Genomic DNA, 24,470 nt, shown 5'->3' with positions numbered 1-24,470 from the left:
TTGCATATTTTAGTTTAAAAGCTAATCTGGCAAAAACATGCTTTTTTTTTTTTCATTTTATATCAAAACAGCCATGAGCAAAAGTTATGTTTTTCTTTTTTCATTTTGAAAATATGTTTTCAACATTTTCACTTCAACTTAGTTGTTTAACACAGGCGGCACGGTGAGTGACTGGTTAGAGCGTCAGCCTCACAGTTCTGAGGACCGGGGTTCAATCCCCGGGCCCGCCTGTGTGGAGTTTGCATGTTCTCCCCGTGCCTACGTGGGTTTTCTCCGGGCACTCCGGTTTCCTCCCACATCCCAAAAATATGCATTAATTGGAGACTCTAAATTGCCCGTAGGTGTGACTGTGAGTGCGAATGGTTGTTTGTTTGTATGTGCCCTGCGATTGGCTGGCAACCATTTCAGGGTGTACCCCGCCTCCTGCCCAATGATAGCTGGGATAAGCTCCAGCATGCCCGCGACCCTAGTGAGGAGAAGCGGCTCAGAAAATGGATGGATGTTTAACGCAAAAAAAACATCACAAATGATGCTATACAGCTGTTTCATATCATTCCACCATGTTGTAAAAACATTTTTAAAAATCTTTTATTTTATTATTTGTCACAATTAGGCTCTTTTCCAACTTTTGGGTTTGTTTTGATGTGTATTGTTTGTTTTAGTGATCCAAAACCAATCACGCTAATAAAAAATGTTGTAATAGATCATCATGCTTTTTAATCTTAAAATTAAGGTTAGAATGACAGTCATGTCTTTTACAAATTGAACAAAATACCATCTACAGGACTAACGATTTATCACTAGAAGAACTACATTTTTATAAAGTTTGGAAAACAAAGAAGTAATTTTATATTAAAATCATTAATCTCGAAAAGTTGTGAAATTTAGTTAAGGTGATGGAAAGTCACATTGTCTGTGACGTGAGCTGTGTGGGAGGATGTTTGCTTCCCAAAAAAGAATGAATAAAACGTTGGCTATTGATATTTAAAGCCAATTATAACACTTAAATTACTAAATGCTCTTTATATTGTGTTGAAATGTTTTTCAGCATTATATGTTAAAAGTTTTTCCAAGATGATTTGTTTGATACGGCATAAAAAAAAACGTTTATGGCACTGTTTGTGTGTGTGTTTCTGCTTGTGTAGTGTAGGGTCTTAAAATCATGTGTACGTATCCACATTATGTTGCTTGCAAACACACACACGCTTGCATACACACACACACACACACACACACACATAGAATCGCTCTTGCATTGTTTAGCTGCAATTTGAAACCTCATTCCCTCCAACTGCAAAATCATGTCCCACTCCCACAATTTGGCTTAGAATTGGATTGTTAGTCCCCGTTCATTGCAGTCATTGTGAAATAGGGCATCTTTCAACCTCTGAAAGTGATTTTACACATGTTTTGGTTCTCCAAACTGCAGTCCAAAATAGTTGTGGTTTATGCATCAGCCGTCGAAATGTCATCAACCTGCCCCACGTCCAATGAAAAAGTTCACTTCTTCAAATTCTCTTCATTAATACTCTAAAATGCATAAATAAATAAATAATGCTTGGAAATTTGATATTTTTTTATTTATTTATTTTTAAAATTGAATTGTATGTGTTCCACAGTTATTTCCAGGATGGCAGACTGAAAAAAGTGGAGGATTTCTTAAAAACACGTTTGTTGGATACACTGAGAGAACAGATCACTAAAGTTGCCAAGGTACTGGTATTTCTGGAAAGTTGGTTGCAATGGATTGCATACTAAATTAAAGAATTTCCATAGTGAAATATGAAGAGAGTGCTTTTTGTATGTAGAGTATTTTAGGTCTTTATATGCATTCATTAGTTTCATATATGTGTGGGTTAGTCAGACTGTCCTTGGGTGAAATAAACCTTACTAACCACGTTTTTAAAAAATGTTTACCGACTTATTTTTAGTTTAAGGTTATGGTGAGGGTAAAACCTCAGCATAAAAAAAACTTCTGTCTAAGCTTTTAGGACACTAAACTTATTCTACTTGCAAAATCATGTTCATACGTAAATGTTTTTTAGTGAAAACCATATTTCCTCATATAGTGGTTGTCCCTAAATAGACACGGTTCTCCAAGAGCCTGCCTTCCTATTCCCATCAGAAAAAAAGGTAGTAACTGTAATTACCTTACAAGTTCATAGAGGCTACTGTTCACACAAGGCGCTCATGGAAGAGCTCGGCCTATTTGAACGCGGATGCTAGCCAAAAGAGCAGCACCAAACCATGTAAATTAAATGTGGGGTCTTTCAGCATGTAACATCCCGGTGCAGTATTGGAAAGGATCTTATGTTGTGAGGACACAGCATCTTTAATGGTGATTAGCATTCAAAGTAGACTGACGTGATAGCGCCACAGTTTTGGGTGTATCATTGTTTGTTTGTTTTTGCGGTGCGCTGTTTGTTTCGCCCATTCTCTCTTGGTCCTTGCCTTTTCACCACATTTCCTCAAGATAATCCTGATTTTAAACTACACTTTCACTTTTCATAAATTGTAATATGATATTGTTTGAAGTTATCACAAAAACACATTTGTACAAAATTGATGTATTTACACCTGTTTATGTACTTTTTTGTGGCAGGTGGTGAGCACACACACACCTGGTAAGAAGGTGTGGCTCGGTGGACTGGGTCCAGCGTGGTCAGGAGGCATCAATAATCTCTCAGACACATTCGCTGCTGCTTTCTTGTTAGTGAAATTCTTAGCATCATAGGTTCCAGAGAGATGGACTATCAGTATGACACAATCATGAATGAATTACAAATATGATTAAGCAACATTGTAAGCACATTGTTATTATTTAGTAAATTATGTGTTTTATATGCCAGGTGGGCTAACACGCTGGGAATGGCTGCTGTTCAGGGAATTGACGTTGTCTTGCGTCACTCATTCTTTGATTACGGATACACGCATCTTGTGGACCAGCATTTTAACCCTTTACCAGTAAGTTATATATTTTATTACGCAGAGGTCCTCAATTGCCCAATGCCAGTTCACATCTGGACCCAGACGCGCTCCTATACTGACCCAGACCAACTGAATGTTTTTGACAAATGCTTGTAATTTGACAAGCAAAACCTTTGGGGAATTTACTGTTGTCTTGTTTGACCCTGAACAACTTTCGGACAGCTTCTTTTGATTATTACTATATTATCTGTACCAATTGCACATATTATAATAATATAATATAATAATTATAATATAAAGAGTTAATGTATGCTATAGAACAAGAAAACAGCAGAGAAAAAGCATTAAACCTTTGTTGTTGTTAATAATAATGGCTCAAATTGTTTATATCAGAAGCCTAACAATGCTCACACTGAAACCTTTTATTTTTCCATTTTCAGGCATTTTGAAAAGCATATTATTTTTAATTGGAGCATTTAACATACTATACATTTAAGTGGTTATTAATCCTTCCACCTTAGTATTTAAAAAGTATTGTTGCAGTACTTTTGACAGCAAAATATTTTGGAAAGAAGTATAGTAAATGCATTGCATTGTGTTTTATAGACCTCTGTCTGAAACCTTTCCTGAACTGGACCACTTGAACTTTTAATTACAGACCCATATTCTAACGTAATCCAGCAAGATGTTTGTTGATTCACAATTTGGAGCTACAGAATTTAGGATCTTCTCTCTACCAGACCAAGTCCAGTCTGCTCCTGGATTGCACCTCTTGGTTTTTCCCGTGGGAGCTATTAGCTGAGATGAAAGGCATTTAGTAGTGATGAGTGGTTAGACGCGGGGCGAAATGCCATGTAACCTTAGCCCTTTGTCAGTAACTCAGGACAGTGTCACTGTCCCCCCTCAACCCCCATCGCAACTGTGTGCCTCTCTCTGTGCATCCCTTTGGCCTGCTGACAGAGATGCAACCTGAGATTCAGATACACAAGCATGTAAGGCAAATATCCAACAACATGCTGAAATATGGAGTACTTGTATTTCAGATAATACAAATTCATCACAGGTACGTTTTTTTCACCATTTAATTTCTTCTACCTGGTGAGGACAAATGCCGTTTCACCCTCTTAATAATGTGTTAACCTGAAATATTTACTGTAACTCATTTGGCACAGAACTGTAGAATGATGGCTATAATGTTCATTTATTGCTCCTCATAGGTCACTGTTAATTTCGTAGTTCAAGTTCTTCCTTTTAAGTGGAGAAACACTGTCTTAAACCATTTTTCTGAGCGATAAAAATGAGTTAGAAGAGTTATAAAGTGATACCTTTCCAATGTACTTGACGTTATTTAGGTTCATATTTAGCGAAATAAAAAAGATTTACTTTGACACGCAATTAAACACAAAAGACATTTGTTGTCTTTGAGCTTTCATAAATTGCCAAAGAATGGACTTAGACAATACAAAATCCCAGTTCCATAACAACTACTGTCATTCAGTTAATGATCAACACCCATATTCAAAATGTGCCTTTTTATTTAAACTGGATACAACGTTATGAGACTCACGTCAGCTATCCATAAGTCCATAAACAATGAAAATTACCTCATTTTTTATTTCTTCTGCATCTCTATTATTTTTCTTGGACTGCTGGCCTCCCGCTAGGATCACAATGCTTTTAAAGTTGCTAGATTTGTGAAGGCTGCGCTGGCCTACCTGCTGAGAGAATTCACTGCAGGGCCAACCTGTCCTGTGGACCAGAAATTTATGACTTGGCCCTTTTTTCCCTTTAGGGAAAGTAGATGTCCAATCCCTTCCCACATCACTGAGTGACTCAACCACTTCTAGAGTACCCTTTATATGGAATTATCCCACGCTTCTCTTTTTCCTTTCTTTCCAATCACCTCCTTCCTGTCGTCTTCATCCGCGGGTGCTTTGCAAATTCCCAGTTATTGTAATCTGAGGTACAATTTTAGCTGCCAAAATATCAAGCGTGTGGCGTTAAGTCAACACATAATTTTTTATGGCTATACTTTATTAATTCCCAGAGGGGACCTTCACTTTTACACGCTGTTATTTTTGTTATATGTAATTCACGCAAATGTACCGACACAATCCAATGGTCTTGCAGGCAAAGGTGTGGCAAACCAGACTAGAGTGGTGTTTTGTTGCCTAGGGGCATCTCCATAGTGCTCAGGATGTGGACTGGCATCTCTCCAATACTCACTACCAATTTCCATATATTTACTCCACCGCAGGTGTCAAACTCAAAGCAAGCACTTGCATGTTTTGATACTGGGCATAGGCGTGCAGTATATGTTATCGTTTTACCTTTCTGACTTCAATGATGACCAGACAAGTTAATTGCTCTGACGTAAGCAATCAAAGTTTGTAAACAAGGCAACCTGATTTTACCTCCTCACAGTCCCATAGCTCACAAACTCTATGTAAAGTATTTACTGTCTACTCTATATGCTGTGCTTTATAATGTCATGTCATGTCTTGAAATTGAAATTATTTAATCACTGACCTGTAACTGTAAGCAACACATGCGATACAACCTGAGTTGTCTGGGCCGGTCTGTCATTAATAACATTGGTGTCCGTATGTGATCCACGTTTGCCAAAGCAACAACTAATATGATGTTTTCCTTGTTATAAGCCAGCATTCCAACTTAATTATTCTAGTTTTACAGTAGAAAGTCAATCAGAGTTTTGAGAAAAAGAGAGCAGGTTTACATTGGAAACTCAAATGTAGAACGCAATCCACTGCATGCTGGTTGTTGAATTTCAAAACAATTATTTATTTGTTCCAGGCTTAAAACATCATCATAAAACCAGTACTAACATGATGTTAAGTAATATCTTAACCTTCTTAACAGTCGTAATAGAATAAAGAGAAGTTAACCACTGTATAGTAAAAGAAATAAAACTGCTGGCCTTTGAAGAAGCCTGACAGACATAATACAGAGGAAGGTGTTTGGAGAGTGCTACTGTCACCTGGTGTTGTTTTTATAGAAGAATAATCCATTCGTCACAACTTATTTTCCCATTCTTTGCTTTAACACTTAAGGTGCACTATTTTATCGTCTGTGTGCATTCTTTTGACGTGCAGCTGGTATTTGGTTGGTCTTTGGTGTAGTCGTAGTAGTTTTACCGCCCTAGGGACATTACATGTTAGTGGTTTACTACCTGTCCATCAGTAAAATGTGAAGCTCATGATGGCGGCTGTCTCTCTGTCATAAAGTCAAACAGGTACTTTTGCATTTAACATTATGTCATTGTAATGTAAATGTTCTTTTCGTCATAACAATCAATTTTATCTTATCAATTAAAATCAGGGGTCCTGAATCAAAAGCTAGAGCCCCAGTTCACGATAAAATATTTTCTTAACTGTTTTTTTTTACCCTTTACCTTATTCCTTGCACAACCACTCGCTCCATGCCAAACGCTGCTTTGTAAAAAACAATTTGATTGGCTGAGTCGTATCTTGTGGCACCAATGCACATGATTGGTCAATGCATTTCCTGTGTCCATACATTTAATACAATAATCACAAAAGCTGCCAGAACTTTGCACACTATAAAGTAAAACGACTGCAATCTCCCCCAGAGGTTAATGGGCCTATATTCCATGTAGTAACTTGATTGACTAACATCAAATAAGTGAAGTAGAAGGTCACGTTGAGCATCTTGCGAGACCATGTGTGAACTGTGTAAGATCACATACTACATACATACATACATTACTGTCTATTTTTCACAACATACAGTAAAACAATCAAAGAGTCCCTCTGCCCGTGGCCACTGCTATACTATGTTCTGGTTCCTTCAATGATACAGCAGCAAATTAAGTTAAAGCCTGGTTGGGAAAAAAGAAGCCCCTAAATGTTGCCATATGCAGGATTGCATGGGAATTTCCTGAGGAACACATGTTGTTCAGGGGCTCTTGGAAAGGTGTTGAGTCCGCGTTCTCCGTGGAGAGAACTGCAATGACTGAGAAGAATCAGCATAATATTTTGTTTTAAAAAAATGAAAAGTGACGTACAACCCCAATTCCAATGAAGTTGGGACGTTGTGTTAAACATAAATAAAAACAGAATACAATGATTTGCAAATCATGTTCAACCTATATTTAAATGAATACACTACAAAGACAAGATATTTAATGTTCAAACTGATAAACGTTATTGTTTTTAGCAAATAATCATTAACTTAGAATTTTATGGCTGCAACACGTTCCAAAAAAGCTGGGACAGGGTCATGTTTACCACTGGGTTACGTCACCTTTTCTTTTAACAACATTCAATAAACGTTTGGGAACTGAGCTTTGTATGTGCAATTCTTTCCCATTCTTGCTTGATGTACAGCTTCAGCTGTTCAACAGTCCGGGGTCTCCGTTGTCGTATTTTACACTTCATAATGCGGCACACATTTTCAATGGGAGACACGTCTGGACTGCAGGCAGGCCAGTCTAGTACCCGCACTCTTTTACTCTGAAGCCACGCTGTTGTAACATATGTTGCCGCATATGTTTCTCAAAACCTGTATGGACCTTTCAGCATTAATGGTCCCTTCACAGATGTGTAAGTTACCTATGTCATTGGCACTAACACAGCCCCAAACCATCACAGATGCTGGCTTTTGAAGTTTGCGTCCATAATAGTCCGGATGGTTCTTTTCCTCTTTGGCCCGGAGGACACGACCTTCACAATTTCCAAAAACTATTTGAAATGTGGACTCGTCGGACCACAAAACACTTTTCCACTTTGCATCAATCCATCTGAGAGGAGCTCGGGCCCAAAGAAGCCGGCGGCGTTTCTGGGTGTTGTTGATAAATGGCTTTTGCTTTGCATAGTAGAGTTTCAAGTTGCACTTGCGGATATAGCGCCAAACTGTATTTACTGACATTGGTTTTCTGAAGTGTTCCTGAGCTCATGTGATATCCTTTACAAATTGATGTCGGTTTTTGATGCAGTGCCGCCTGAGGGATCGAAGGTCACGGGCATTCAATGTTGGTTTTCGGCCTTGCCGCTTACATGCAGTGATTTCTCCAGATTCTCTGAACCTTTTGATGATATTATGGACCGTAGATGATGAAATTCCTTGCAATTGTACATTGAGGAACATTGTCCTTAAACTGTTCGACTATTTTCTCACGCACTTGTTCACAAAGAGGTGAACCTCACCCCATCTTTGCTTGTGAAGCAATTCAGGGAAGCTCCTTTTATACCCACTCATGGCACCCACCTGTTCCCAATTAGCCTGTTCACCTGTGGGATGTTCCAAACAGGTGTTTGATGAGCATTCTCAGTCTTTTTTGCCGCCTGTCCCAGCTTTTTTGGAAAGTGTTGCAGCCATAAAATTCAAAGTTAATGATTATTTGCTAAAAACAATAAAGTATATCAGTTTGAACATTAAATTGCTTGTCTTTGTAGTGTATTCAATTAAATATAGGTTGAACATGATTTGCAAATCATTGTATTCTGTTTGATGTATTCTCCTTGAGCCGTCACCTTATCGTGGTGGAGGGGTTTGTGTGTTTCAATGATCCTAGGAGCTAAGTTGTCTGGGGCTTTATGCCCCTGGCAGGGTCACCCATGGCAAACAGGTCCTAGGTGAGGGACCAGACAAAGCACGGCTCAAAGAACCCTTTTGATGACGACAAAAAATGGACTCAGGTTTCCCTTGCCCGCACGCGGGTCACCGGGGCCCCCGCTGGAGCCAGGCCTGGAAGTGGGGCTCAAAGGCGAGCGCCTGGTGGCTGGGCCTGCACCCATGGGTCCGGCCGGGCACAGCCCGAAAGGGTAACGTGGGTCCCCCTTCCCATGGGCTCACTACCATAGGGGTCGGGTGCAGCGTGAGCTGGGCGGTGGCCGAAGGCGGGGATCTTGGCGTTCTGATCCCCGGCTACAGAAGCTGGCTTTAGGGACGTGGAATGTCACCTCTCTGGCAGGGAAGGAGCCCAAGCAGGTGTGTGAGGTCGAGAAATTCCGACTAGATATAGTCAGACTACACGCACAGCTTGGGCTCTGGGACCAGTCCTCTCGAGAGGGGTTGGACTCTCTTCCACTCTGGAGTTGCCCACTGTGAGAGGCGCCGAGCAGGTGTAGGTATACTTATTGCTCCCCGGCTCGGCGCTTGTATGTTGGGTTTCACCCCGGCGAACGAGAGGGTAGCCTCCCTCCGCCTTCGGGTGGGGGGGACGGGTTCTGACTGTTGTTTGTGCCAATGCAGCAAACAGCAGTTCAGAGTACCCACCCTTTTTGGAGTCCTAGGAGGGGGTGCTGGAGAGCGCTCCCGCTGGGGACTCCATCATTCAATGCTCACGTGGGCAATGACAGTGAGACCTGGAAGGGCGTGATTGGGAGGAACGGCCCCCCCGATCAGAACCCGAGCGGTGTTCTGTTATTGGACTTCTGTGCTCATCACGGATTGTCCATAACCAACACCATGTTCAAGCATAAGGGTGTCCACACGTATACTTGGCACCAGGACACCCTAGGTCGTAGTTCGATGTTCGACTTTGTGGTCGTGTCATCGGACTTGCGGCCGCATGTCTTGGACACTCGGTTGAAGAGAGGGGCGGAGCTGTCAACTGATCATCACCTGGTGGTGAGTTGGCTCCGATGGTGGGAGAAGATGCCGGTCCGACGTGGCGGGCCCAAGCGTATTGTGAGAGTCTGCTGGGAACGTCTGGCGGAATCCCCTGTCAGAAGGAGTTTCAACTCCCACCTCCGACAGAACTTTGCTCATGTTCCGGAGGAGGCGGGGGCATCGAGTCCGAGTGGACCATGTTCCGCGCCTCCATTGCTGAGGCGGCCGACGGAGCTGTAGCCGTAAGGTGGTCGGTGCCTGTCGTGGCAGCAATCCCCGAACCCGTTGGTGGACACCAACGGTGAGGGATGCCATCAAGCTGAAGGAGTCCTATCGGGCCTGTTTGGCCTGTGGGATTACTGAGGCAGCTGATGGGTACCGGCTGGCCAAGCGGAATGCAGCTTTGGTGGTCGCTGAAGCAAAAATTTGGGTATGGGAGGAGTTCAGTGAGGCCATGGAGAAAGACTACCGGACGGCTTTGAGGAAATTCTGGTCCACCATCCGGCGTCTCAGGAGGGGAAAGCAGTGCACCATCGACACTGTGTATAGTGGGGATAGGGCGTTGTGAGCCGGTGCGGAGAATACTTGGAAGACCTCCTCAATTCCACTGAACCGCCTTCCCATGAGGGAGGAGAGTCTGGGTTCTCTGAGGTGGGCTCTCCTATCTCTGGGGTTGAGTTCACTGAGGTGGTTAAAAAGCTCCTCGGTGGCAAGGCCCCGTGGGTGGATGAGATTCACCCGGAATTCCTCAAGGCTCTGGGTGTTGTATGGCTGTCCTGGTTGACACACCTCTGCAACATCGCGTGGACATCGGGGACAATTCCTCTGGATTGGCAGACTGGGGTGGTGGTCCCCCTTTTTAAAAAGGTGGACCGGAGGGTGTGTTCCAACTACAGGGGGATCACACTCCTCAGCCTCCCTGGTAAGGTCTATTCAGTGGTGCTGGAGAGGAGGGTCCATCGAGAAGTTGAATCTCAGATTCAGGAGGAGCAGTGTGGTTTTCGACCTGGCCGTGGAACAGTGGACCAGCTCTACACCCTTGACAGGGTCCTCGAGGGTGCATCGGAGTTCACCCAACCAGTCTACATGTGTTTTGTGGACTTGGAGAAGGCGTTCGACCATGTTCCTCGGGGGGTCCTGTGCGGGGTGCTTCGAGAGTATGGGGTACCGAGTACGGGCTGTTCGGTCCCTGTACGACCGGAGTCAGAGTTTGGTCCGCATATCCGGCAGTAAGTCGGAGTCGTTTCCAGTGAGGGTTGGACTCCGCCAAGGCTGCCCTTTGTCACCGATTCTGTTCATAACTTTTATGGACAGAATTTCTAGCCGCAGCCGAGGCATAGCGGGGGTCCGATTTGATGGCCTCAGTATTGCATCTCTGCTTTTTGCAGATGATGTGGTTCTGTTGACTTCATCAACAACCTCCAACTCTCGCTGGAGAAATTTGCAGCTGAGTGTGAAGTGGCTCGGATGAGAATCAGCACCTCCAAATGTGAGACCATGGTCCTCAGTCGGAAAAGGGTGGCATGCCCTCTCCAGGTCGGGGATGAGATCCTGCCCCAAGTGGAGGAGTTCAAGTATCTTGGGGTCTTGTTCACAAGTGCGGGAAGAATGGAATGGGAGATCGACAGGCAGATCGTTGCAGCATCTGCAGTGATGCAGACTTTGTATCGATCGGTTGTGGTAAAGAAGGAGCTAAGCTGAAAGGCGAAGCTCTCGATTTACCGGTCAAGCTACGTTCCTAACCTCACCAATGGTCACGAGCTGTGGGTCGTGACCGAAAGAACAAGATCCCGGATACAATCGGCCGAAATGAGTTTCCTCCGCAGGGTGTCCGGGCTCTCCCTTGGTGATAGGGGGAGAAGCTCGGTCATCCGGGAGGATCTCAGAGTAGAGCCAATGCTCCTCAACATCGAGAGGAGCCAGATGAGGTGGCTGGGGCATCTGATTATTAGGACGCCTCCCTGGTGAGGTGCTCGGGACACGTCCCACTGGGATGAGACCCCGGGAACGACCCAAGACACGCTGGAGAGACTACTTCCTTCGGCTTGGCCTGGGAACACCTCGGGATCCCCCCCGGAAGAGCTGGATGAAGTGGCTGGGGAGAGGGAAGTCTGGACGTCCCTGCTAAAGCTACTACCCCTGCGACCCAACCTCAGATAAGCGGTAGAAAATGGATGGATGGATGGATGTATTCTGTTTTTATTTATGTTTAACCCAACGTCTCAACTTCATTGGAATTGGGGTTGTATTACACAGGCCAATTAGCTTTAAGTGTCAAACGACCCACATGTTTTATTTTGGGAGACACATACATAACTTCCATTTAGGCTTTTGCCAAAAAAAAAAAAAAACACTTTTACAGACCTCCAGCTATGAAAGTAACAATTATGACATAATATGGGGGAACAAATCGTAAAAGTATGTATGGTGTGTGATGTATCGCCCTTTACAGGATTACTGGTTCTCCCTGGTCTTCAAGCGTCTGGTCGGGCCTAAGGTCTTAGCCGTGCGGGTTGCTGGACTGCAAAGGAAGCCACAAAAAGGACGAGTCATACGAGACAAGCTGCGCATCTATGCCCATTGCACCAGCTACTCCAAGTACGTGCTTTGACACTCACAATCACAAAAGCAAGCGATGTCAAAGTTACAGTAATTTGGTATTTGAGGCTGACAAAACAGAGCAAGAATCCATTTGGGAATGTTGCGGAGAATTCCGATTGAAAGATGGCTGCTTCATTACCAGCCCTAGTGTCCTCCTGCTAACACGTGAGGCTCAGGACATCTGCGGGAACAACGAAGTCCACAGGTGGCCTACTCAACTTCCCATAAATGAGCAGACTTCAGACACCCGCACATTCACAATTTAGACCCTATAAAACTTAACGGGTATCACTTATCAGGTTTGTGGCTTCTGTCTCTCTGCTGTCAAAGAGTTGCTGAAATGTGTGCTACGTCTTTATTCCATCTCGGATTGGCTGTAGGGGTCCGTTTGAGGGGGTGGGACAATAAGGTAGTCTGTGCAGGGAGGAGGTGAAGAGTACCACCATGGCCTGTTCAAGGTTATCATTTAACCCAGGCCGAGGGCTGTCAGCACCAGGCTAGATTTACCACCTTTACTCCCGATAGGGCTCACTTACAGGCTAGAAGAATGTTCAAGCCCTACACAGGTAAGATGGTTGAGGTGGTAAACGGGCTGAAGTTGCATAACCAATTTAATGATGAGGTTACATTTCATGTCTGTAGATAGTTGAAATAGTTGCTTACAGCAAGTCACCTGGTGTGTGTGAGATAGCCATGGCCAGTACGACCTAGAGTTATATTATACAGCGGCGGTCTCCAACATTTTTTGCGCCACAAAGCTGTTTCACTTAAAGGCATATTTTTACAGACCGGCTTGGAAACAAATGAAAACAGAGGATTATTATACAACTCACCATTACGGCCACTCAAATTTTTCTCAAGGTAATCTTTTATTCCTTCCAAAAACTCCAAAGGCTTGTCTTTTAATACCAGGTGCTTGGGCTCCATGTACCGAAGAGGTTTTTTTCCTTCATTGCACCATTTGCAAGCCTGTCGTGACATATTACACAAAGCGTCTTTGGTGCATGTGAGTCATCTAGCAACAAACTAGAACCTTAAAGGCACGTTTGCATTTTTCAATCTGCTAGAAGAGTTGAATGTAGCTTCACTTCACCACCCCTCATGTCTTTTCCCAAAGAAACGGCCCCGCTCACTAACGTTTTTGTGTACTGCACGCCAAAGCTGCTACCTGATTGTTAGCATGATGTGTTCCTGATGGAGTTTTGCCAACCACAAAATGCTACTGGTTTGATGTTAATTTTTTTGTTATGTCCAATGGATTAAAAATATAGGAGAGGTCATAAACTTGTCTGACGACCCGGTGAGGATCGTGACGTTGGCGGTGTGTGTCAAGGTCACGACAATATTATTTGTTCAGTCTCTGGGTGGCTCGCTATTGGTCCGCAGCCCGGTGGTTGAGGACCCCTGTTGTACAGTACATAGAAAGGTAGTTGTAACAGTCCCTCTTGGATCAAATTCCATTATCTTTATTTGTGGCATGTTGCAGTATTACAAAGGCTGCAAGAAGGCACTGGTTTGACTGCACTGTGTTAGACAGCACACAGCATAAATATGCTCAAGCACTCAGCGGTTTAAAAGGATTAGATACTTGGCATTCGCTACCCTTTTAGCGGTTAGCATTCTTTTTCACTTTTCCAGCAATGCATCAACATCAAACACTAACAACATATGTTTATGTTCCCCGTATGGAGATCTGAAAATGTCATCTTCTATATGGTCTGAGAGGTCATAATCTCTCCCTCCATCTCCCAATTTCTTTTTTACACAACCAAACACTGTGTTCTCTTACTTGTTATGCCTTCTTCTGGCATAAGGTTGATGAAATACGTGGCTCACCCTGTAGCCAATAATAAAAATAAATATAGAAGTAGAAATGCAATTTGGAGGTTACGCAACCATGTTGGAAGAGGGAAAGCATTGAGCCGACATGTGGTACTCACTTAGAACTGTTGTCTTTGTGTTCATATTGCAGCCCTTATTAGATTTGATCATGTTTGTCTTATCCGTCTGTTCAAGTTATTTATCTTTGGCCACTCTCCCTATCAGATTGTGCCCCCAATGCATTGAATCAAACACTGTTGTTTGTGTAACCCAAGACATGTTGCCCGTTACATTCACACTCTACACCAGACCTTTGACTTTCTGTAGCTTTTTTCCTGTCGGGGGGTATGCATTTCATCATTTAATTTTTTTTTAAGTCTTCAGATGGCCTTGCTGAAAAAATATGATGCAACGATCGAACAAATGTTTTTTATTATATCTTACAATTTATCAGTTGAACTTTTATAGGAGTTCCTCTGTTCATGTTTAAGTCGGACCAAATGCTGTCAGTCGTGAATTCCGCTCCCCTGCTCTTTCGCCTCCAAGTTGAAATGAGGTTTCTCGACTTCAAATAGTAAAGAATAACAGAATTGGGCACCGTGGTACTTCACTGCTCATCTTGATCAAGCATGGATCAAGAACTTTCTCTTAAATTGTATTGGAATTCATAATAAAGCTATGGAAGACTGCCATCTATTTCTAGTCTTATTTAATTATAAAGAATGTTTTTGTATTCTACAAGGCAAGGTCATGCATAACAACTAAGCCTCTCTTGCAGATTGGAACAAAGATACATGTACTCCTTTAATGTTGTGACTGTAGCAACAGATAAACAAGAGTAACGTTGTCAATTTCTTCACTGCGCCAGTCACAACTATGTAAGAGGCTCCATCACTATCTACATCATCAACCTAGATCGCTCGCGGAAGAAAATCAAGTTGGCGGGCACGCTACGTAACAAGACAGTGCATCAATACCTGTTGCAGCCCGACGGCAACGACGGACTTAAAGCCAAGTTAGTACACACGCATACTCACGTCAACACCATGATCAAAAAAGATGATTGATAAGAATTTATTCAATAATAAGAATTTATTTTGAATGATTAATAACATCAGAATGATCCGATATATTATTGTATTCTAAACTAATTAAAAAATAGGTTTATTCTGATGATTCTTGAGGGGTATTTTTTTACAGTAGGGGTGAGGAACCTACAATTGTAATTTATCCAGCCCAGCATTCTAAACCAACCACAATGTTATAAAAACAGCCCCAAAGCATTGAAGCTACAACTGCTTATAATATATAATAATAAACATTTGTTCCATTATTATTATTATTTTATTTTATTTTTTTGCGGCGTAAATTTAGTATTACCATTAGAGGACTTATGAAATGCTACACAAGATCAAAAAGGTTTAGCATATCAGTAAAGCACTTTCTTTAATATTACCCAACATCTGTTAAGTTGCACTAATGGCACTGCAATTTTTCAAAATTAACGTTTAAAGAAATAAACAGTCATCCTAGATTTATTTTTATTACATTAGTCATTTGCCTAATTTAAAAGTTAGGGTAAATTGTTCTTTAGTCTCTCCTTACTTTAATGTATGGACTTATGTATAATGTGTGCGTGTGCTTCTGGCTGCTGTGTGTGCTATGTGATACTTATGAGCGAGCCTAATGGAGGCTCAGGCATTATCCATAAACAACGGTGCAGCAGTGAAGGATCTTTTAGGTGTCACAATGGTGAGGCCATAAAGAGTACAGCAAGCTAAAGCTTTTTCTCAGGACTTAAGAATTTTCTTTTAGATCACATTTTTAGGAAGAATGCTCTTCTACCAGATATCTATAAATTTGTCTGAGTAGTGGTATTTTCTATTTTATTTTTTTTTGTAATGGCGGTCACATTCATATGTCACATCAAAGCTTTGGCAAATTTAATATTCCTCCACAGGTGCTCTTTTTTTTCTTTTAAATTGGATTTCACCTTTGTGTGAAAAGAGCAATATGCTGGTGTTACTCCTCAGCACAATTGCTCAACTACATAAAGTATACCAAGTTTTAATTAGTATAGTTGCAATTTGTAAAAACTATAAAGAATCATATATAGTGTGATAAAGAATACAAAAAGTAAAACTCAAATACTGATATTTTGTCTTGACAAAAACTGTTTTGTTTTGTTTTTTACTTTTTCCAGGATCAGCAGAAAATGGTTGTATTTATGATGAAGTATTTTTATTTCAATAATTCCATCTTTATTGATTGTTAACCATTTTCAATACATGTTCCAGGACATATATTTAAAAAATTAATTCACAAATATGTTTAAATATTTTATTTCCATGAAAAACATTTGCTCAGATTTAAATAAAACAATTGCATTAGGACTTTAGCAGTTAATAATTATTTTAATTTAATATTTAAATTCAAGATACTGTATGTAAAAAAAATATAGCTACTAAGACTTAAACAGGACTTTAGATTTACAAATAGGGCAATATTGTTGTTGAAAATTTCTTGGTGTTTCACCATGATAAACAAAAAAAAAGTAACAGAAGTCGAATACTCTAGTTCCATTCCTGTTTTCCTTCGATTATTGCTTTTTGAAAAAAAAAAAAAAAAAAACATTTTTTAAACAATATATCAAATACAATAAAGACAGTGAAATATACTTCCATTGAAAGACATATTGTATAAACAACAAATGTAAATAATAAATAAACACAAATAAATAAGAAAAATGGTAGGGGTCACAAAAAGAACTTAAAGTAAAATCTTCACAAATGTTGTTGAACGCATAAATTTAACGTCTTCATAGCTTTCCTGTTTTTTGACGCAGACCTTCTATTGTTTATCATTTTATGACCACTGATATTGACTCAATGAATTTCATGAGAGAGGCAGTAGCACCCCTAAGTGTACAAGTCATTTAGTGGATTAATAAAGCAAACATCATGAATCATCTTCTTTCGTCGGACTGTTTTTTTTTGGAGTACACTGTCAAACAGCAGTTATGTCTTCTTCTTCCTCTTCTTCTTCTGCTTGTCTCAGACATGTGCAGCTGAACGGCGAGAGACTGGTAATGCTGGACAATGAGACATTCCCAGAATTGAAGCCAAAGACTTTACGGGCAGGACGGACGATAGCCATGCCTCCCATGACCATTGGCTTCTACGTCGTCAAAAACATTAATGCATACGCCTGCAGAAGATAACACAGACTAACCCTTTTTTTTTTTTTTTTTTTTAATTCATACTCTAAACTCTGACCTTTCTTCCATTGTGGGCTCTTCAACCAGTATGCAACGTCTTTCCTCAAGGGCACATCAGAAACCAGGATACTCCAGGGGTCACCGACCTTTTTGATACTGACAGCTACTTTTCGGGTACTGATTTAATGGGAATGGCTAACAGTTTCAAACACATTCCTGAAATAACAAATTTGCTCAAATTATCTGTAATTATACATTACTATTACTCATTAACAACAGTCATTTAAGGCACTAAATATGTTGAGGATTTCTAACAATAATTATCAACAATGGTTTAACAAGGTCAAAAACATAAATATCAATATGCAACACTATTTTTCTATAAATCTCTGCAAGTGTTTACATTTCCAAATGGTCACTTCTACAACATTCCTAAGGAGATCACAAAATCAAGAAATGAATGTCCCATCTCTGGAGAGCTATTTTTAGAGCAGGCCTGTGGGCTGCTCATGTGGTCCTTAGGGACTATCTTGTGCCCACAGGTACCACGTTGGTTACCCCTCGGATACTGGTCTTTATTGATCCTCTGCCCCACTTTACCAAGAGCTGCACTGAGCCCTTTTCACTTTCTTGTCCAGTAACTTTCCATTCACCAACAGGGGTCCCCAACCTCTGGACCGTGGACCATTTCATACAGTAATAACACTGAAAAAAAATAAAAAAATAAAATAAAGCCCCAGAATACATTATAGCATTTCCTCATATACTCAAGCAACACCAAATCATGTAAATAGTTGATACAGTGTGGAGACTACATTTTGTGATTGAGTTCCTTGCGCAGTATTAAAGATGATCTTACATTATGTGTTGAAGGCATCCACTTGGCATTCCAGTAGACGCTGACGTGATCACAAAGTTGTGTGAATCTGTGCATAGATTCAGAAAAGCTATTGACTTGTAAACTCCGCCACCTCTGCTTGGGTTCCTGCCATTTCTCTGCATTTCTGGAGAATACTGTAGTCCTTTTTTTTTTAAATGTAGTTTTAAATGGCACGTTCTGGGGCTGTATCGATACACCAAAGTTGATGTTCGATTTGGATCTCGATTTCTGACCCATGGTAAAATTCACAATTAGATTTTTTTTTAAATAGATGAATATAAATATTTATTCATAACAATTATATATTTATTACATTTATAATATATATAATTTATTAATTGTAATAAATAAAAGTTTGTCAAGGGCCTTTGTTTTCTTCCGTTCCGCTTTTAAGTAATTTCGGGATGGTGTCTGTGAAGGTGCAGTAACATGTTCGATGTGTCTTGGGGAAGATTTTTTGAACCACTTACAGCAAGTAAGCAAGCAGTTTTGTCGACGAAGCGATTTCCATCTCTCTACCCAAACGAGTAGCCGAAATGCTTCCATATTGCTTACTTAAATGACCTTGGAGGGTCCACAATTTTAGGGTTATTGGTTGTACTAGCCATGTGTCTTGCTCTCATTCTCTTTGTTTCGCGTAGCTGAACAGAACTAGCATTAGCCGTAGCCCCAGTTTTGCTCACACCCGTCAGGTGACTGTCAGCAGAAAAAGTAGTCACATGGAGGAGGCTTGCCGAAGAAATGTATCTTCAATCTAGGCTTATATTTTTTAAATGAACTCAAAATAATAACAATATTATTAATTAAATTCAGTTTGCTAATAACACTGTGAGCTCATATGCAACCCAGGCTCGTGTCTTAGTCGTGATTTACGGTTTCGATACTGCATCGTTACAGGGCGTAACACATTCATGACATACTGTAGATTGTTATATACTGCTAATATTTTTTTTTTTTATGTAATTTTTTTTTTTAATTCCGTTTCAGGGGAAACAGGCCTTTCACCTCCAGATGAGAGCGTAAAACAGGGCACCCACTAATTCTGCAATATGCTGAGTTGTAATATATTAAACATGTTTAGCCATCATTATGGTAATAGACTAAATCAATTATGTATTGTGCACTTTATTGTCTTTTGTCATAAGTGGGAGTTGATCACCCCCAAAAAAGAATAGACACCTATTGGTCCGTGGAATCATGGTTCTGCGTGTAACTGGTCCTGATCCATTTTGCAAAAAAGGTTGGGGACTGCTGCCTTGCAAGTTGTGTTTCATATTTACAGAAATTCCAAGACATGACTATAGTAATTTATTTTGTTTTTATTGTGCGCCCCCACAGCTGGAGACAGGACAGCAGAGTACAGTGGAACATCTGAAGTTGAAATGCAACCAAAATATTCCTCAAAACTCAAGCGAATTTCTCATTTGACATAAGTTCAGTGAGCATCTAAACCAGGAAAACTCCACAAGTGTGCTTTGTTTTTTCTTTGACTTTAGTTCATATTTTTGTGTGTGTGATGATAACCATAGAATTCAAGAATTCTTTTATTTTTTTCAATTTTAATGTAAATAGCATGTAGCACATTAAATTTTTCTTACTTCAAACTGTGAGCAATTCAATAAAGTGTTAGACTTGCCTGTAAAGTCTGAGCCTAAAACAAATGAATTCACTTATATTATTTCCTATGGGACAGATTGTTTTGAAATTATAACAACTGGGAAGTCAACCAGCACCAGGAAATAGCTTGTGTTCAACTTTGGACGTTCCACTGTACCAGGATTTAACTGCATCCATTTTCAAAGTTAAGTTTATCTTTAGACACAGAACTGAAGAAAACATTTTAGAGGTTTATTTTAACCTGATATCTTCACCACATTCTGACAATGACCATTGGCCACTGTGTTTTCTTTGAATGTTTTTATTGGTCACAACTCATGCATAGGGTTTTGTTTTGTGTGAAAATGCTGCCGAATTATGTACTATTGTTCCATCTTTCTGATTTGGGTTTGTGTGAATATTTGTTATGTACATAAGAGAAAATACATGTTGAGCTTCACTTGTTCACTATACATTTATTTATATGATTGCTTTGCTGTATTTTTATGTTTTGTTTCGCCTGAGGTGGTAAGAATGCATATTCCAAGTCATTGGCAACATTTCTAACCAACATTTAACCAACCCTATTATGAAATCAACATATATTTGCTTATATCTTAGCAAATATCTCCTATTGATAAATCCATGCATCATTATGCATCATGCTTGTTGGCTATTAACTCAAACAGGCTAATAGCATTGACGTTATTGCTCAATTCCAAAGCTCTTTATGTGTAAAATATTTCTAATGAAGGTGTTCATATTTTTTGAAAAACATTTTATTATATGAAGTGTGATTTTTGATTTTTATAAGTGTATTTTTTGTAAAAAAAAAAAGAAAAAAAAAAGAAAAAAAAAAGAAGAAGACAAATTTGTGACTTAATAAAAATATATACAAGTTGCTAGAGTTTTTGTTGTTGTTTTTTTAATGTGTTACACCTACATTTCAATGACAACAATTCTAATTTTTGGGACAATTACAATGGTTTATCATCTCACATGGTCAGAAATTATTATTCTTGATGCGTATTTCTAACACACCTCAATAGACCTAATTTCAGCCAGCATTAAAGGATTAACTGTTTTTGTCTGAAAACTGACTGTGGTGAGAAAAATTTAACATGAAACTTTAATGGCACCCTGTACTAAACCCTCCTTTTGGTGCCCCAAAAACACGATGAAAAAATACATCGGAGCAGACTTTATTTTTACTACCTCTTTCTTTAAAATGTATTGAATATTTTTTTTTAAATATGTTGGTAAAACGATAACAATACATCAACAGAAATAAACAATTAGAATTAGGGTAACAGAACAAGGCGCCGTGGTGGAGAATGGTTAGCACATCTGCCTCACAGTTCTGAGGACCGGGATTCAAATCCCGGCCCCACCTGTGTGGAGTTTGCATGTTCTCCTCGTGCTTGCGTTGGTTATCTCCGGGCACTGCGGTTTCCTCCCACATCCCAAAAACATGCATGAATTGGAGACTCTCAATTGCCCGTAGGTGTGAATATGAGTGCGACTGGTTGTTTATCTATATATGCCCTGCGATTGGCTGGCGACCGGTTTAGGGTGTACTCCGCCTCCTGCCCGAAGACAGCTGGGATAGGCTCCAGCACGCCCGCGACCCTAGTGAGGATAAGCGGTAAAGAAAATTGATGGATGGTAACAGAACAAACCAATACAAATCATTGCACATACACATAATTAGCTACAACTACTATATCTACAAATGCCGCTAGGTGTGCTGGGATGCCCAGCGTTAACTTCCCCCAAATGAAACTTCCCAGCGTGCATAGTGGCATGTTGTAAAATAGTGCTGGGGATTATGCTCCACATTAGTAGCCTATTCTTCATAATACGGTATGGATCTGTGTCAATCAATGTTTCTAAAAGGAGCACATGCAGAGATGGAAGTAACCGTAAGTAGTATCAACAATGGGGCACAAATTCACCATCCAAACGGAAATGTTAACAGGTCAGAAAACCAAATTAGGTAGAAAATGATTCAAGGGGAGTTGGGGCGCAATTACCACCCAATTACCAATTACGGCCATACATGTCGAACATGCCAAAATCTGCCATCGCTGTCAAGTGATGTTTAGCGCCGTTTCTGCGGTCTTGACTTCCTGATTTTGTGCCTTGATAGTTTTTCTTTGTTTTTTACTAAGAGCAGATTATAGTTGAGCATGTGAGTCCATCTTTTTGTGCTGTTTGACAAGAAGCAAGATTGAGTGAAGATATTGTCTGCTGTGTTAGCTTCTTGTGCTAGCTGCTAACTAGCAGCCATGTGGTGGTCACTTGAGATCAAACGGTAGCGTGTTTATATGTGTGTGATGTTTTAAAGTTTTTACAAGGTGCACACTAAATTTCTAACAGGCCAAGAGTGTTGACACAATGTGAGGGTGGTTAACACTGAAGCCAGGCATCTTATACAATCGCAATGAAAGCTGCCACAGTCGCACCACCGTAGGCAGTCTTTATTTCTTTTTAAAATCTCATGAGAAAACAGAGAATGTCCGTGTGCTAAGTACTCTGAAACGAACTGATTTTTCAAGAAAATTGTTTGAGATCATCTGTCAAAGTTGGTTTAAAGTGCTGGCAGCCTATTTACGTTTGAAGTGGGGCGGCTATATGGAGGGCAAGTCCCGATCTATTTTTAAGGCACGTTTCAATTTGGCTCTCCTTTAGTTATATGGCACCAAATTACATTCAAGGTTATCCAAAGGCACTTGTCATATGGACCTTATTATCCCCCCCCCCCCCCCAGCTTTTAATTAATTAATGACACTTACCTCACTTAATGTACTCTGATTTTATTTGTCCAGTATTTTGTTTATTAATTAGTTATTTTTTTAAATTAATGTTTTAAGTTTGGTATGCCAGAAAAACAAACACCATCACATATGATTCCCTTTTATTTTATTGTATTGTGCCCATCGTGGAAATGACTTCTTCTGGCTTTTGGTTGATTAAAAATTACCTTACAATTACTCTTAATATAAACCAAGTTTTATATTTATTTAATAATGAACTTTAAGTCTGATATTCTGTGGAAAAACTGCAGTCAACACTCAGTTTATTTCTCTTTTCCTTCATGTCATGGGTTTAGTGTGGCTTAGAAATTACCTTACAATTATTCTTAATGTTAGCCAATTGGAATTAATGTCCATTGTTTCCACTATTAATTTAATAAATTCCGCTATGACACCACCAATATGATTCCCTTTTCCTTTGTTACTGTGCTTTTTCCAGAAATGACTTTCTTCAAACTTTTGTTTGGTTAAAAAAAAAAAAAAAAAAAAAAAAAGGCCTTGCATTTTGAGGTTATGCATACGTTGTTGACATGTATTTTTCCCCGTGGGAACCCTGTTGGATGGACTTTTTTTCTTTTCAAAGTTCAGACATTGTTTAAAAAGATTTCAATACTGTACATCATAACCACAAAATATCTCCATGAGTTAATCATAGTTAGCATTCACGTTCTTTTTTATTTTTCATGGCAACACAAATCTGTGTTGTATCAAAATATTGAGTGCGGAATGTATGCTTGGCTTTTTGAGCGGAGCAGAGAAGTAAACATTTATGTTTCATTAACCTTGCTAGGCTTAAAACGGTTCCTGAGTGCACTGAGTTCCACGTTTAGGCCAACGTCTAATCGGCTCCGTCAGTGTTCTGGGAAGCCAGGCTCTTGTTTGCTCTTACTCCTGTATATACTGAGTAAACATGCTGAAATCCTCCAAGCTGGCTAAGAGGGCGAGGGGGGCCTTGCTTGTCTCCTGGCTGATCACAGAATATAAACAGTTGGAGGGGCCGCCCTGGACAACAGCCCCCCACCACCTCCCATGCACCATGAAGGTGCTGTCACGCAAGAGGGCCTGAGCACCAGGCAGAATTATTATTCCAACAAATGAATCATCTTTTTGAGTAGCCTCAGCTTGCCCAACAACATCTGGTGAAAATTTCTGCATTTTAGGGGTCCCGATCACAACTCCCAATATGACCTGCCCACAACTTGAAAAGTCGCCTACGACTGAAATTTCACCAACTGAGATGGAATTTGGTGAATCAAGAAAAGGAATCAAGAACCGTCTGAAGGACATATGCATGAAATTGAGGAGGAAGTCATCCATTTTGTTTTGAAGCAGCCATTTTAGGAAAATTCCAGGACTCGTACTATTGCTTTGAAGCCTTCTTGTTGTTGCCAAGCAATTATGTTGGAATAAATTCAGGAGCTTCATGTTGTGCTTTGACATCATCATGCGACCTCTATAGGTAATTTGAAACCTTCTTAGGCATATTAGTGGAAGGGCTCGGTCCCTGTAACTGTATAATGTTTCGAGGTTATGAATTGTGTGCAGTGAACCAGTTTGCGCCAGAAGGCATGCTGAGTTACCTTAGTTTCATGTGATTGTTTTATTTTTATGACCTAAGAGGTCTTTTTCATACTAGAATTTACTGTAATTATGTCTTTACTACTGCGTTTACATAGGTATGTTGTGGCTTATGTACAATTTGGGTTATGTCCTAGACAGATGGGTGACGGAAGTTTTTCCCCCGCTTGCACCTTTATATTATTTACCTGCCCGGCAGCTGAAAGGGGTCCCAGTTACCTCACGAGCAAACTGTTGGCTAGCGTCTCTTGTCGCGGCATGGAAAACCCCGCTATAAACCGGTGGGATATACTCCATCCGGCGGAGGCTTTGAGCAGATATATTTCGCAGTCCAAACATGTAGGAATGTGTAGGCATAAGAAAGACGCTAGACGCAGTGGTATTTGACTGACACACTGTATTGGCTCCCCGTGTGTTTCAGGATTGATTTTAAGCTTGG

At 40.4% G+C, this 24,470-nt stretch overlaps 1 protein-coding gene across 5 annotated transcripts in view; it reads left to right on the top strand.

Annotated features, from left to right (window-relative positions):
* The window catches only part of hpse2 (heparanase 2), a 66,860-nt gene extending 46,205 nt beyond the window's left edge, over positions 1-20,655 (top strand). The window contains exons 7-12 of one of the 5 annotated variants that reach the window (XM_061790309.1): positions 1,620-1,713; positions 2,603-2,709; positions 2,850-2,964; positions 11,975-12,120; positions 14,813-14,959; positions 19,380-20,655. In XM_061790309.1, coding sequence (XP_061646293.1) covers positions 1,620-1,713; positions 2,603-2,709; positions 2,850-2,964; positions 11,975-12,120; positions 14,813-14,959; positions 19,380-19,416 — 646 coding nt within the window. In that variant the 3' untranslated portion in view covers positions 19,417-20,655. Of the gene's footprint in view, positions 1-1,619; positions 1,714-2,602; positions 2,710-2,849; positions 2,965-11,974; positions 12,121-14,812; positions 14,960-17,001; positions 18,025-19,028 lie in introns of those variants that run through there. The other 4 variants (XM_061790310.1, XM_061790308.1, XM_061790312.1 and 1 more) reach the window with 4 other exon arrangements.
* The last annotated feature ends 3,815 nt before the right edge of the window (positions 20,656-24,470 follow it).

The sequence above is a fragment of the Phyllopteryx taeniolatus genome, chromosome 11 (assembly GCF_024500385.1).
Source record: "Phyllopteryx taeniolatus isolate TA_2022b chromosome 11, UOR_Ptae_1.2, whole genome shotgun sequence".
NCBI classification, from domain to species: domain Eukaryota; kingdom Metazoa; phylum Chordata; class Actinopteri; order Syngnathiformes; family Syngnathidae; genus Phyllopteryx; species Phyllopteryx taeniolatus.
Note: the sequence above shows the minus strand (reverse complement) of the source record. Positions and strands in the feature narration are given on the sequence as shown.